The 15,611-nt window shown below is 33.6% G+C and overlaps 2 protein-coding genes across 3 annotated transcripts; one reads left to right on the top strand and one right to left on the bottom strand.

Annotated features, from left to right (window-relative positions):
- The first annotated feature begins 1,117 nt into the window (after positions 1–1,117).
- LOC108992851 (probable bifunctional methylthioribulose-1-phosphate dehydratase/enolase-phosphatase E1) lies at positions 1,118–6,503 on the top strand. Of its 2 annotated transcripts, none has more exons than XM_018967559.2 (12): positions 1,118–1,436; positions 1,873–2,009; positions 2,507–2,602; positions 2,786–2,905; positions 3,179–3,268; positions 3,719–3,865; positions 4,004–4,159; positions 4,833–4,982; positions 5,042–5,143; positions 5,718–5,827; positions 5,906–6,024; positions 6,321–6,503. In XM_018967559.2, the coding sequence occupies exons 1-12, from the start codon at positions 1,211–1,213 to the stop codon at positions 6,410–6,412; spliced, it is 1,545 nt and encodes a 514-aa protein (XP_018823104.2). In that variant the 5' UTR covers positions 1,118–1,210; the 3' UTR covers positions 6,413–6,503. The 2 variants fall into 2 exon arrangements, with proteins under 2 accessions (XP_018823104.2, XP_018823086.2); XM_018967541.2 differs by having other exon boundaries at positions 1,120–1,436; positions 3,719–3,898.
- Positions 6,504–9,727: 3,224 nt separating this feature from the next.
- On the bottom strand, positions 9,728–10,935 carry LOC108992877 (VQ motif-containing protein 4-like). The gene has a single exon (XM_018967587.2). The coding sequence runs from the start codon at positions 10,649–10,651 to the stop codon at positions 9,959–9,961; it is 693 nt and encodes a 230-aa protein (XP_018823132.1). The 5' UTR covers positions 10,652–10,935; the 3' UTR covers positions 9,728–9,958.
- Positions 10,936–15,611: the final 4,676 nt, after the last annotated feature.

Genomic DNA, 15,611 nt, shown 5'->3' with positions numbered 1-15,611 from the left:
ATTGTAAGTAATTAATGTGGTCGAACATATTTTCCATAACATTAATCTCAACTGTCTTATTCAAAATTAACACTCCTAAAATTGTTGAGAGATATTTAAAAATGATAAATAATATTTATTTATTAAACAAATCACTAAATTCAAAAAAACACAATTTAGTTGATAAGGGTGATAGATGGTCGGTTCGGACGGAACATACCGACCGGACCGGATCGAGACTGAGATCGTTCGGTTTTGGTCCATGTTTTAGAGGATCGAAAGGTTTCGGTCCGGTCCACAGTCTAGAGTTTTTCCACCCTGGACCGGACCGAATGAAAAAAAAAATAAATTATATATATTATTTATATAATAATTATACAATTAACAATATAAAATTTTAAATATGTTATTAATACTTGTTAATATTCTATCAATTAATTAATATATAATATCAATTAGTTAATTATATAGTAATTATATAAATTAATAATATAATTTTTATCTAATTTATTATCATTGACCATATAAAATATTTTTTTATTGAGTTTGTTATATAATACACATTAATAAGTTACTTAATTTAATTTAATATTTTTAATAAAAAAATGTTATTAATTGATTTTAAAATAAAAATTAGGCCGGATCGAATGGCCCGACTGAGATGATAGCTACCAATCTGGTCCGATCTTTAAAGATATTTGGTTCAATCGAATCCGAAAAAATGATAGACCGAAAATGACTGGACTGACCAAACCGAACCAACCATTTGCACCCTTAGTTTAGCACGTGCTATGAGTACGAGAGTTGAAAACCAGATTCTCTTTCAACCAATCAAAACCACACACACTCCTACATTTTCAGTCTCCAACACAACCAATCAAAACTGAACCAAAAAAATTATTCAACTTCCTATTATTCATACAACCTCCACACTCTATATTATTTTTAATTTTTATTATTTTTTTCTTTTATTAAATATTTATTATATAAATAATGAATAAAAAATTTAAAATAATTTAAAAAAAATAAATTCAAAAAAAATTTTTAAAAAAATATTAAAAATTTAAAAAATTTAAAAAAGTGTGGAGTGTGAAGTGCGGTGAAGGTTGTGTAGTAAAACTCAAACTGAACGCAGCCCATGACTATGATATAAGCTGAATCCGCACGCATGATGTCTCTGTGTCGCTCTCTCCAGCGCAAATAAGTAGTCTGTTTCTCTCTACAGAATCCAATGGCGACGGTGCCAGCGGTGGCTTTAAGCGGAGTGAAGTTGGGGATGCCATCACAGGCGTACCTGGAGGGCAAGGCAGTGAAAGACACGAGGGTTTTAATCTCGGACCTCTGCCGCCAGTTCTACAATCTTGGATGGGTCTCGGGAACTGGTGGCAGCATCACCATCAAGGTCCACGATGACTCCATCCCTAAGCCCCACCAGCTAATCGTCATGTCTCCCTCAGGTCCTTGCTCCTCAATTTTTCTAACTTTTATTTTCCTTTTGGTTTCTGGCTACTTTGTATCCTTGCTCGACTGCGTTTGTGCTTCAATTTTGTATCTTTTGATTTTCTGGGAATACGTTTTTCAAGCTCAGTACACACGTGTTGTTCCGGATTACTCGGTTTGGATTATGTATTCAAGTTTCAGCTCGGTGTTTTCGCGTTCTTCTGGTATTTTCATTTCGGGTGTTCGTAATTATTCTCAGTTCGTGTTTGCGTGCTGTGTTTTTTGACTCCTGGGTATTCTTCGTATTGCTCAATTTGTGTTTTTACACTTTGACGTGCGGGTTGATTCCTGGGCATATTGTATTTTGCCCAATTGTCTTTCTTGTGGATTTTGCTGTATTATTTGAGCTTTAGGTATGTTATTCTCATATTGTGCATTCTTTAACGTGAGTAGGTGTTCAGAAGGAGAGAATGGTGCCGGAGGATATGTATGTCTTATCTCCAGACGGGTCTATCTTGTCACAGCCATCTCCTAAACCATATCCACATAAGCCTCCAAAATGTTCTGATTGTGGTCCTCTTTTCTTGAAGGTATTAATCGTCTGTGCGTCGTAAATTACTAACTTTTAGCTAATTGCGGGATACCTTCTGTTGGGTTTCGGAATCAATTTGGAGATCAAGTAACTCTGAATGCAGCATGACCAGACTGGTTGATATGTTGTAGTTTTGAATGAGCTCAAACTTTAGAAAATTTAAAGTTGATCTACACAGCGATGTAGCTGAATCTGAGAAACAGGTTCGACGTGATGAAGTTGTAAAGTGTTTCTTGAAAGCAGGCTCTTGACGAGCCTGTTATGTGAAGTTTCATCGTCTGTCATGCACGTGAAGGGATTTTGCTCAATGATTTAGGCCTGCCCTAACTTTTAGTTAAGGCATTAGCCTATGTCTTTTCATCATCATATTGCTTTTGCGGAATGGATTCTTTTGGTTATGACTTTATATGTAATGATCAATGGTAATTAGATCTTTGTTAAGTTGGCTTCTAATCCCTATTTTTTCCCATCTTGATTTTGTATTTTTTTTTCTAGACATATGAGATGCGTAATGCTGGAGCTGTTATCCACAGTCATGGAGTTGAATCTTGTCTCGTAACAATGCTACACCCACTTTCCAAAGAATTTCGAGTAAGCTTTTTATTATTGGCATATGTAAGGGAGGATAAAAAACATCTTTTTTCTAAGAAAAAAATTCCGGTTACCATTCTCTAAATTGGTCATCCTGTTTATCACATACAACCACTCTTGCCCAGCTTATAGTTTGCCTTTTCTTCCCTTTGATTTGTTGGTGCTTGTTGGCACAATGTGCAGATCACTCACATGGAAATGATAAAAGGAATCAAAGGGCATGGTTACTATGATGAACTTGTGGTCCCAATTATAGAGAACACTGCTTATGAATTTGAGCTCACAGAATCTCTTGCTAAAGCTGTATGTTTTGTTGTACATTTTACTCTGCTTATTGATTCTATTGCCCGTTAATCTCAAGTTGTAGATGGCACCCTGTGCTTTGTGAGAGAAAAAAAAAAAGGAAAATAGATATGAAGATGGTATTTGTGCAAAATTTAATCCTATAATACAATGCTTGCTCTGGTAACACCCCTAATTGTTATTATGTCATGATATACAACTATACAACTATACATTTAGACATTTTTTTTTTTATATTGCGTCAGACAGATTAACTGCCTTCATATTTCTTAGATTGAAGCCTACCCAAAAACAACAGCTGTTCTTGTTCGTAATCATGGCATATATATATGGGGAGACTCGTGGATAAATGCAAAAACTCAGGTTTGTTTCTGTCTATGGAAGATGTAAAATGTTAGAGAATGTTGTGCTATATTTTACCCTTCTAGAAGATTGTCTTGATGAGGTGTCCCTACTGGCTGTACCTTTCCAGAACATTCTTTTGTCATAGTGTAAATGTTTCTGGTACTTACATGGAATTGATAACATTAGAGCTGTATATAGGAAAGCAGCTCCTCTGTTCACAATTTCTTCTCTGTTCACCTAGTGCAATTTACAAATTTGTGAAAGGAAGAGCAGCTTTCTGGTACTTTGTTCTTATACGAAGCCATATCACGAGATCATAGCTGTGATTGATGGATAATGAGTATTTATATTTAGTGTTTAAATCCATACAAACCCGGCTGCCTGTATATCAATATCTAGGACAACTTTTTCCACATCATCTTTAACATCTTTCTACGCTATCTCTTCAAATGTTGTCTTTCCTTTCAGGCGGAATGTTATCATTATCTTTTTGATGCTGCTATCAAGCTTCGCCAACTGGGGCTGGACTGGTCTACTCCTAACCATGGTCCCATTTGGAATGTTAAAGGAGTTTTAGGCAGTGGTGCATCTGCAAACATGTCTGTGAAGGCAGGGGTGAGTGCAGATCATGGAATTGTGCCATTGCGAGTGAGTTTGTGAGCTGTTCTTCCTTTTATTGGAAATCTTGGGATTCTAGACCCGTTACTGACATTTTTCCCATGATTTCTCCTTCTCTAATTATTTGCGTTGCAGCGTTGCATTGTTCTTGACATTGAAGGGACTACAACCCCTATATCATTCGTTTCTGAGGTTCTCTTTCCATATGCTCGTGACAATGTTGGGAAGCATTTATCTGCAACATATGAGACTGCAGAAACTCAAGATGATATTAACTTGTTGCGGTCCCAAGTAAGATTTCTTTTCGATATTTGGATTTGATTTTACTTGTGGAATAATTTTCCTTTCCTGTTTGCCTGTTTTTTGACTGGTGGTGCTAGTTGCTTGAAAATATGGATGATATTGTGCTTTCGTCATCGCCCACGATACTGTCAAAAGATGGTTATGAGTTCCTTAATTTTGAAATTACACTTGTATATCTTCAACGGTAGGGGTGGCAATTTAGCCCCATAAGGTGGGGGATCCACCATCATGGAACGGGGAGAGGTCTCTCCCTTAGCGGGTGGTTTTAGGTGATAAATATCATAGCAGTTAAAAGGGTTCCTTTTTCAGAGGGTAATGAAGGAGTTGCCTCTGAAATTTTTGTGTTACCTAGATGGTTGCTGACTCTACAGAGCCTGTATTGCATGATATAGACGTAAGTGTGGTATCCAATGATTTAAGATGGACAACATTTCCACCAGCTAACACAAATCTAAACCCAAGTCCACAGTGTTGGGAAGTATGACGGTAGACTCACTTCTGTGTCCTATTGCAATTTAAAACTTGATGAATCATTATTGTAGAGTCTGGACGACTCAGACTAGTTGATGGAGTTGTTGCATCTTTGTTAAAATTTGGCAGATTTGAGTTCCCAAAGGTTTTATTTTTATGAACTGTAAATTATTTGTCATTCTGAATGCAGGTTCAGGAGGACCTGGATCAAGGTATTGTGGGTGCTGTTCCCATTCCCTCTGATGGTGCAGGGAAAGAGGAGGTGATTGCTGCTTTGGTTGCCAATGTGGAAGCAATGATAAAAGCTGATAGGAAGATCACTGCCTTAAAACAATTGCAGGTAAGCATATGATTCCTATGCAACCCATCTCGTGGATATAGCTGACTTTAGCTATGCAGGGTCATATATGGCGTACTGGATTTGAGACAAATGAATTGGAGGCAGTAGTTTTTGAGGATGTACCGGAAGCTTTGGAGAAGTGGCATGCTTTAGGCATAAAGGTCTTTTACATTTCTCTCTCCCTCCCCATCCTTATTCTTTCTTCTTCTTTTTTACATCTCCCAATTTTTTGCTTGATGCTGTGTTTCTTCATATCAATTGTATAGAATGTTGTTACCTGTAGTCTAATGGTATTCCAACCAATACACATAACAGACACAGAAATACACAAAAAAAGCCCAGGCACACACATGCAATACAATTTCAAAGCTCATCTCCAATAAAAAAATATCACTTCCTACTGAATGAACTAGTCTGTTACTGAATCAAATATGTCATTAGGATTTTTTTTATTGGTCATCATCTTAGCTGGCCTCCCAGTCCCTCCCACCCAAGGGTTGTAGGGATGGGACCTTTCCTTGAATAAGTGCTTTTGTAGGATCAAACTCTATTCTTCTTTTAGGAAAATGTTCTTCATTGAGCAAAAAATTGTTGGTGCTGAAAAAATTGTCACGTTCTTTGAAAGGCATCCTACCTTTAGTGAGAATACGACGTGATTCCTTGAATGCATACGATATGCAATGTTAATATGACAGATATTTTCTTTGAAAGTTACTGTGTTAACTTGTGGAACAGGTGTATATATATTCTAGTGGTAGCAGGTTGGCACAAAGGCTTATATTTGGAAATACCAGTTACGGGGATCTAAGAAAATATTTGTCTGGATTTTTTGACACCACGGTGGGGTAAGTTCTGAAGGTTCCACAACGCCCGTGTTTAATACTCGAGTACCTTACCTACTATGACCTCTCTCTCTCTCTCAGGAATAAAAGAGAAATACGCAGTTATGTTGAAATCTCTGAATCTGTTGGAGTTGATAAGCCATCAGAGGTTTTATTTGTAACGGATGTTTATCAAGAAGCTGAAGCTGCAAAGGCGGCAGGTAAGAAACTATATCCTCTGAGAAAGGAGAAAAAAAGATCTAATATGAATACCCAAAATGGTATTAGGAAATGTCACCTGCCACATTAATCATTTTTAAATAAGTGAAACACATTTTCAAAGGCAAACTTCTTTGTTTGACAGTTTTGAGAGAGACATTCTGAACATATACATACAGTGAACCCTCTAGGGTAGTTTCGATCTTGTATCTCGTGGGGGCGGGGAACCCGTGATAGATAGAATTGGGCAGGCAAACTGTTTTTTTCCTATTATAGTTACATCTAAGTCATGTTGCAGGTTTGGAGGTGATTGTTTCCATCCGGCCAGGAAATGGACCTCTTCCCGAGAATCATGGATTCAAAACAGTCAAATCATTCTCGGAAATCTGAATGCAGACGTGCCTCTGTAATTATATTAAATATGACGATTTCTAAGAAAAAGTATATACATGAATAACAAAAAGTCCTAATATTACCTCTCTTTGTCTGTGTTGCAATTTAATGCTTTGCCTGAATTTTTACTTTTAAAATATTTGAGTTGATTTTTTAGTATGAATAGTAATTGAGTGAGTGCTATAAAATAAATTTAAATAAATTTATAAGAAGTTGAAAATATTATAGATTTTATGTTTAAAAAAGTGTTGAATTAAATAAGATTGTTGGTCTTACGTGTAAAGAAGTTTTGAGTTGAGATGAATTTAATAATTTAAGAGTTGGATGTTTGAATGTTAGATTTAATTTAAAATTAGACTGAATTGAGTTGAACTCAAATGAGTTTAACAATCAAACGGGACCTAAGGTGTTGATTGAATAGTGAGATAAAATGAATGATTTTAAATAGAAGTTAAAAATTGAATAAAATATTATTTTTTAATATTATTATTTTTTTAAAATCTTAAAAAGTTGAATTATTTATTATATTTTGTGTCGAAATTTAAAAAAATTATAATAATAAAAATAGTGAGATAAGATGAAATGAAACCGTTTCTGTATCCAGAATCTAAAACAAAAACTAATTGGACTAATAAAAAAGTCCTAAGATGACCTTCATTGTGCAAAACTCTCTATGTTACCAAGAACATATTTGACTTCTAATGGTCGAGCTTGGAATATGCAATTGATGGAGCTGAATATCGGCCATCTATCTGTGTACTATTCCTTGAGCCTTCGGAGAAATGACAAAAACTCGAGCAATTAATTTATATGAAACAGAAGCATAGAAAGGGAAAAGCCAACAAAAAATGAGTTAATTAATATAATCACACATCCTCAAAATGGTTAATTGGGCAAAGCTAGGGGCCAAGTTTCATTGTCAAAGCAACTACAAGTGAGGCTTGACATAAATGGGTTTCAGACTTTCTTCTCATATAATCACGTGAAATAAGTTCTACTTTAATGAATAATTTCCATAAAGATTGAATCTTAGCGAGAAACCCAAGTAAACAAACTACCAAGCATTTTACCTTACAACATACTCAAGTAGGGCCTTGGCTTAGCAGAGTTCCTCCACCATATACATCAGCATGAGATGACTAATTACAATGAGATTATTAAAGTAAAAAGAAAAGCTAATCACTCACACTAATCATACTCTATTTTTCTTCTTTTTCACTCTTCATAATTAAAAAAAAAAATTTATTCATCATCTCACACTATATATTATACATAATTTGATTGCAAAACTCGAGATTAAGAAGAGACCGGATGTCTTGGAAAAATAGAATGGTTAGTTTTATTTTATTTTTAAAAAGGAATTTGACATTGTGCAGCAGTAGACACAAAAAGAAAATTGCTTAAAATGTAAACGAGAATTAAATTTAATGTATATATGAATTTATATATAATATATATATATATATAAACCTAACATTTACACCTATTTCCAAAACAATATACACAATCTATACGAGTTTGTATGTGCTACGACATGAGACCTCAAACTTCTACGATTTTAAGGTTCATCTTAATTTATAGATGTTCATTCGTGGTTAATTTCAAACTTCTATTATTTTTTTTAACTTTTATAGGTAATCGTAGAGATTTTATTAATAAAAAAATGCAAAACCCAAGTATACAAATAATTAGGGGTGATAAACGGTTCGGTCGGACCGAACGGACCGACTGTTTCAGTCCGGACTGGACCGAAACTTAGATTGGTCCGGTCCGGTCCACATTTTAGAGGACTGAAAACATTCGATCCGGTCCACAGTCCAGGATTTTTACGGACCGGACCAAATAAAAAAAATATATATATATTTTATATATAATAATTGTATAATTAATAATATAAATTTTTAAATATATTATTAATACTTGTTAATATTCTATAAATTAACAATATTTTATATATATTTTCATCTAACCTATTACTATTAACAATATAAAATTTTATCCAATCTTGTAGCCAAAACTCAAGCCTTCTTAGTTTGCATTGGCAAAACCTGCTTTAACTTCGTAGATAAACTTTTCCAAGCCCTTCCCCTCCACCCCTTCCGGGATTGCAAAAAAACCACAACCCCCACTACCACCGCCGTAGATTGTTTATTCCAGGAAGTGCTTATACTCATTAGACCGCCTATGAGCAAATAGAGCTTTGATGCCATCCCAATGTCTTGTAAAAATCTTTCCTTCCCCCGATAACATACATTCTTCTATTGTGTTCACCAGCCAGAAAGCACTGGCATGGTTGAACACAATCTCCTTGGTCACCTTCCTATCCCTTTCTATGATTCGACAAAAGTTTCGTCCTTCCATTGGCAAAGTGAACACCTTTGTTTCTATTAAAAGATGTTTAACGAAGCCCATGTTTATCCCACAACTGTAAAATAATCGGAAAAACTAAATAAAGTTGATTCCAACAAGGAGTCACCGGAACAAAGTTTCCATCGTGGATATAGTTGACTTGTTTAACTCCATTTCTACTCTAAAATTTCTTGTAATGATTAATTTGAAAAAGTTATAAGGATTAGTTTAAAAAAAATTATATTTAAGTGATGTTTGAAAATGAGATAAAAAAAAAATGAGACAGAAATAAGAATTTTGGGATATATATTTTTCCAGCACTTCTCCTAAAACTTCTAAAATTTGATTGGTTGAGTTAGTAGTTCCGGTGTTTTGCATAATCCAAGAATCGAAAGGATCTGATGGTAGGAATCTGTCATCAAATAGAACATTTGATGATACAGTCCCCGAGTGAAGGGAGCCCCCAGAAGGCTATGAAACCCTTCCACCCTTCCCAAGTTGACTCCCATTCTTAAAGCACTAGAATTTCAGCAAATACTAAATACGATTGGATATCCTTCCTAATACAGTAAGCTTTACCAACAAAACAACACAAACTTTCCTAATTTCCAGCCTTCACCCCCCATATCCTAGTATGTATGACAAGTGTTCTTAAAACCCGTTCATCTCTCTCTCCACGAATATGCACAGAAGCATTCTTGAAACAACTGTTACACTTTTAAGTGTAAAAATAATGTTTACGGGTAAACTGATATTTGAATTAGAAGCTCATGTATACACACAGGTCTTGCTTGAGAGAGAGAGAGAGAGAGAGAGAGAGAGCTGTTCTTTTTTAGGAGTTAAATGATTTCCTGTCGATCAAACAAACCCCAGGTATGTAATTTTCTCATGAAATTGTTTGGAAACTCATCCATCGAATATTAAAGAGAGCAGAAGGAAAGAAACTCAAAAAGGCAATTGACCTGAACAAAATCTATCGAATCTTGATGGCTCCTAATAGTGATAATATTACCATGAAAATATCAAAAAGATCAAAAGAAAAAACAAAGACCTTTACCATTCTAGCTATGAGGAAGACGGATAAAATTGTACAATTAAAAGCAAGATGTCTACTTGTCGTTGAGAACCATCCAAAACCCACCGTGAATCCTCCTTTCAAACCGTAACAGTACCCTTTTACAAGACCTCTCTTGATCAGGAAGAAGACCCTGAAACTCTTGGCGAGCTCACTGGAAACAAAGGCAAAAGCTGTGGCTCGGAGTCTCTCGGCGTCGTCATCGGCGATGGATGCAAGTAAAACTTTTTCTCTGCGATGGCCTTCTCCTCCTCTGACGAGCTCCCCAGCGAAGGCGAGGAGGATTTATCAAACGGGTCTTCCCCATTCAATGGGGTAACAGGGCTAAGAGCAAGTGAAGGAAAGTCAAGCAGGCTTGGCGAGAGGATCTCCGGCTTGCGCGGCGAGAATCCGGGATTGTGAGAAAAGTTAGGCATCAAAGTGTTGATCATGAGGCTGTTCTTCAGGTTGTTCCTCCTCTCGTAGAGCTTGAACCCTTGTTGCTTCTTTTGTGCAGTCCTGATGGGAGGTATGCTATGGTTCTTGGATGGGGCTTGTGAGGGATCTTGGTTCGGCTTTGACGACGGTTTGGCTGTCTCCGGTGAGCCAGTGAGCATCTGGACTACTTGTTTGAAGGTGGAGGTGTCTGCTTGGATAAAAGTTGTCGGGTAGGGGTTGGAGTCAGATCTAGGGATGGCTTTTGGTGTAAGAGGTGGGGTGGGATTTTGGAGGCCATTGCTGTTGCTGCTGCTCACACCGTTGATGACATTGCTGGTTGGGGAGTTTATGGAAGATGGGTTCTCTCTTTCTTGGAGTTCTGAGGTGTTTTCCATTGAATGGTCCAGCTCCAACACCACCGAGAGAGAGAGAGAGTTAGGGGGTGATTTGGGTGGAGAAGGGATGGAAGAGTGAAAAACAAGGTTTGACGGGGATGGGTTGCTTATTCGATATGTTTTTGTTTCGGTCTGCCTCTCTTTCTCCCTCTCTCATGAGTCTCTGGGAGACATTTGGCTTCTTCTATATACATCTCTCTCACAGTCCCAAGATTTCATTGTCTTTTTGGCCAGAGAAGAAATTCACAAACGGTTTTGGGAATTTGATCGAGAAAAAAGGGTATTGGATGAATTAGGAATTTGCAGGCATCAGCATTTCATCGTGCCCCAAGTGTCAAAATTTTTATGTATGTACAACTTTACAAGTGGCATTGACTTTAGACCCAGACCTGTCTGCTGAGACTCTTGTAGGTGTAATTGTATGTGTTTGTGCCTCTGATGGGATTGAAGATTGAAAAAAAAAAAAAAATTTCTAAGTATTTTAAATGCTCGTGTTTCACGTGCAAATCAGATGATGCTCACAGTGTGAATTGAGGTTCTGGTAATGGTCTGCCTCAATTACCAGGAGTTAGTACTGCTCGTATTCCTTTTTAATTCCATCAGGGTAAGGCTGGATACTCGCTTTATCCCATTTTATTTCATTTTATTTCAATTTATTTATAAATTATTTCAATTCATTTCATTATTTAAATAAATTTTTAAAAATTTTCATAATAAAAGAGATAAATACGTAAATTGTATTAATTTTATAAAATTAAATATTTAACAAATATATTTCTTAAATCTACCTCCCTTCTTCTAACATATTAAGTGTTTATATGATATAATTTGATTTAAAATTTCAATATTATAATTTAAGTGATGTGAATGATGTACTTTACACGTTAAGTTGAGAATATAATAATTCTTTTTTTTTTTTAAATTAAATGGCAATCATTCGTTTGTGAATAAGTTCGGTTCTAAACTGAGACTGAGTGTTATAACTGCAGCAATAGCAATGGTCGGATTCTAATTCTCAATTCTCATTATTGTCAAATTAGTTAATTTGTTAATATCTTGTTGGGAATCCACATTAACATATTGGGTGGCTCATAATTTTCTTGATCACACAAATGTATAAAAAGCAATAAAGGAAAGAGAATCAAATTCTTATTAGATTGATCAGCAAAAAGAAGGGGAAAAAATAACAAATTAATTAAGAGAAATAGAGACTAGCGCGGGGGACCCAATGCCCATAACACTTATATATATATATATATATATATATATATATATATATATATATATATATATATATATATATGCAGCTGCTGCAAAAGGAATTGCACTGTGTCATGGTCATGATCATACTCATACTCATTCTCGTTTGGATTGTGGAGTCCCCAATATACTCCATCGTCAAGGTATCAGCCATTTAGGATTGGTTTGAATTCAAAATTTATCTTAATTCAATTCATCTCATTTTATTATTATAATATTTTAAAATTTTAAAATAATTTTTTAAATTTTTACATAAAATATAATAAATAATTTAACTTTTATTCTACTATTCATAAATTATCTCGACTCATATCTGAATCTAAATCACTCTTAATTTCATACTCAATTTCTCAACTCAGGTAGTACGAATTGACTTATGAGAAAGCAACAAACTCAAAAAAAAATTATAAAAAAAATTTATAAATTAAAGTAATTTTATAAGATATTTTATATTATTAAATAAATTTAACATATTACATGAAATCACATCAATTTATAAATTTATTTTTATAAAATATTTTGATAGACCAAACATTATTTTTAAAAAAATATGCGCGATTTATATTTTATAAAACTTTATATATGATTTAAGAAGATTTGCAGTCAACTCATTGAATCAACGTGATAATTTTTGACAGAAAATTAGTTCGAACTTAAAAGATCTTTTAATGATCATCGATCGAGAACAAAATTGCAAAATCCAAGTGGCAATGAGCATATATTATAACACAGAAGTCCAACTGTTTTTATATAAAATGACTGCCTTTTTTTTTTTTTTTTTTTTGGTAATAAATTGATTGATGGTGTTTCAAATCTCTGGCTCCAGACTACTTGAGTGCTAGCTCCAATGTCAATCACTTATCAATATAATGATATTTTGCCAGACAGACATGAACCTTGTTATCATTTCGCTGTAACATGGCAATTAAGGTTGTTTCTTTAATCTCTCTCCCTGTCTCACATGCATACACGCACATAAAATTTCTCACTCTCCTCGGATACTTTATTCAGATGTTTAATCTATTTCTCGTAGAATAATGCTACTCTCACTACTCTTGGTCCCGCTCTCAGTCCTGCTATATTTTTTTTAATATATTTTTTTTTACTTAATGATTAAATAAGTATTTTTTAATGATATTATAATTTTTTTTTTAAATATTTTATAGTGTTAAAAAAATACATATATAAAAAAATAAAATGAAAAAATACTACATTTTGCATTGAGAGGGACCGGGAGCGGGACAGCCAGCGGGGGCTGTAGAGGCATCCTTTCTCGTATATGTTTTTATCATTATCTCATCATTTTATAATTTGAAATTAAATGATAAATTTATAAATATAAAATATAAAAAATAATTTTTAATCATTTAATAACACATCACATTAAAAAATAATAATAATAATAATTAAAATAATAAATAGAATTACTCTTTTAAGCTCGCATGCCCTAGTAACCATGCATGCAATCAAGCAAAGAACAATATTAAATATAATTGTATCACATCACGTACACTCTGTTTAAATGAAGTGAGATTTATTATTAAAAAATAATTTTTTTATATAAATTTTAAATTTACTCATTTTTATTTGTTAAAATGTATAAATTAACACTTTAAAATTATAAATATTATTTATATTACGTAAAGAATGGATTTCGCCGTTTTTCTTTTTCATATATATATATATATATTAAGTTGTCTAATTATTAATTATTACTTTTTTTAATACCACAAAATTAGAGCTTAAACTTGGCCGTGAACTCCATTAAGTAACGTGGTATATATATTTTTTCATTACCCTTTGGACAGTGGCTAGCTACTGTATATATACGTACAAGATGAGTTAATTTGCACTTGTAACATTTATCTGGCACGAGTGGACGACGAGAAATTTCATTTATGGCTGCAACAAACTTTATCAGACCACTTACAGAAACAAAGAACGATCGAAAAAAAAAAAAAAAGTCCCATGTGTGCATTTATTAATGTGTTCCTTTGCTCTAAATTCTAATTACAAAATTGCTTAAATTTCCAAACAAGTCTACGGTAGCTCATCCGACCATAAAGCATAGGAACTTAGATAATTATTAATAATAGTATCCACAATTAATATTATTAATTAATAATAATAATAATAATAATAATACTTATATAGTATCGGGTTGGCCGGCTTGACTAGATCGAATCTTAAACAATGCAACTATGAGGTGGCATTTTGGTAGGTTTTATGCTGTGGGGATGGTGACAACTTTGTTTAGAATCTTATTCTAATTTAATTTTTTATTTTTTTACGACTTTTTAGGGTTCGCCAACCTTAGTACGTCGTATTATCTCATCACCCATCACAGCCGATCTCATGTTTTATCCACAAAACCAGGCCAATATATATTTACTTCAAAACTCTTATACTTTTTTAAAAAATAAATAAATAACTCTCAAGGATTTCAGCTTAATTTAGGGCTAATATTTATATGGGAGGCGACAGCATTTAATTGAAACAGTTGACATTCATGACTTGGTGTGTGAGACGTGAGTCTCTCTCTTTGTTAGACTTGTACTACTGTTTCTAAAAGCCAACGACGCAATTATGGATCACCCACAGACCTTGCCAGGAAGAAGAGAATGCAAAGCAATTCAATGATCAGGAGAGATATTAGCCAACATAAATTAACTATGGATCATCTAAAGTATGTCTTTTTCACTATTTCACCTGCTTTCCATCTTCAAAAAAAATATTTATTGTGCATTGGTACTATTTAGGTCCCGTTTAGATAATGAGTTGAAATGAAATAAATTGAAATAAATGATAAATAATAAAAATTAAATAAAATATTATTTTTTAATATTATTATTATTTTGTGATTTGAAAATGTTAAATTATTTATTATATTTTATATAGAAAATTAAAATAATTAAAATAATAAGATAAGATAAGATGAAACACTTACATTATTTAAATGAGATTTTAAAATACTTGCACAAATAATAATAAATATTGTAGAGTATGTCTTGTATCTATTCTTACTTAAAATACTTGAGAATGAATAGCTATAGAAATAATAATAGGTTGGGTGTGGATGTTTCCTCCCAAGATGGGAGAAACGTTCCTGGCCCAGAACCGGTTAAAACACCATTCATACAAAAATTGTCCAAATCTAATTCAAAAATCCATGTCATTTTCCTATACCTGCCGTACTCTACTCATTGTGTTGAACTGGAATAAATCTAGAAGATTGGAAATACTCGATGCTAAGTTCTATAATATTATTATTTAACTACATTCATCTTAACGTCACAAGCACACTATATTTAAGCAAGTCGTGGTCAATTTTTGTACCAAACTTATCGAACAATGGCTCTAGAATTATTGTCACCATTAATTGTAATATTCCAACCATATTATATTGCAAAAATACCCAAAAAAATTTAATGATATTCTACATCACAAATCTTTTTATTCATTTTTAATCACAAAGAAAGAAACGGTTGGTCACATTTAAAAAAAATTGAAAATTATAGTAATATTGTGAAACAAAAATAAAGCCTATGGCACTATATAATAATAGAAAATGTTAGGGAGACCGATGAAGTGCACGTAGCACCACCATTCCGTAAGTATCCCATGTTCCCATAAAAAATCACATTTGGACTTCTATTGTTGTAATTGTATCATGTGTTCGAGAATAAATTCCTTACTAATT

Source organism: Juglans regia, chromosome 9, assembly GCF_001411555.2.
Source record: "Juglans regia cultivar Chandler chromosome 9, Walnut 2.0, whole genome shotgun sequence".
NCBI lineage: Eukaryota > Viridiplantae > Streptophyta > Magnoliopsida > Fagales > Juglandaceae > Juglans > Juglans regia.
The sequence above is the reverse complement of the archived record's forward strand: the minus strand, read 5'-3'. Positions and strand labels throughout refer to the sequence as shown.

Coding starts and splice junctions, on each gene's coding strand:
- LOC108992851 (XM_018967541.2), top strand. CDS start 1,211: ATGGCGACGGTGCCAGCGGTGGCTTTAAGCGGAGTGAAGTTGGGGATG. Junction 2,010..2,506: donor GTGGTCCTCTTTTCTTGAAG/GTATTAATCGTC, acceptor TTTTTTTTCTAG/ACATATGAGATGCGTAATGC. Junction 3,269..3,718: donor GGATAAATGCAAAAACTCAG/GTTTGTTTCTGT, acceptor CTTTCCTTTCAG/GCGGAATGTTATCATTATCT.
- LOC108992877 (XM_018967587.2), bottom strand. CDS start 10,651: ATGGAAAACACCTCAGAACTCCAAGAAAGAGAGAACCCATCTTCCATA.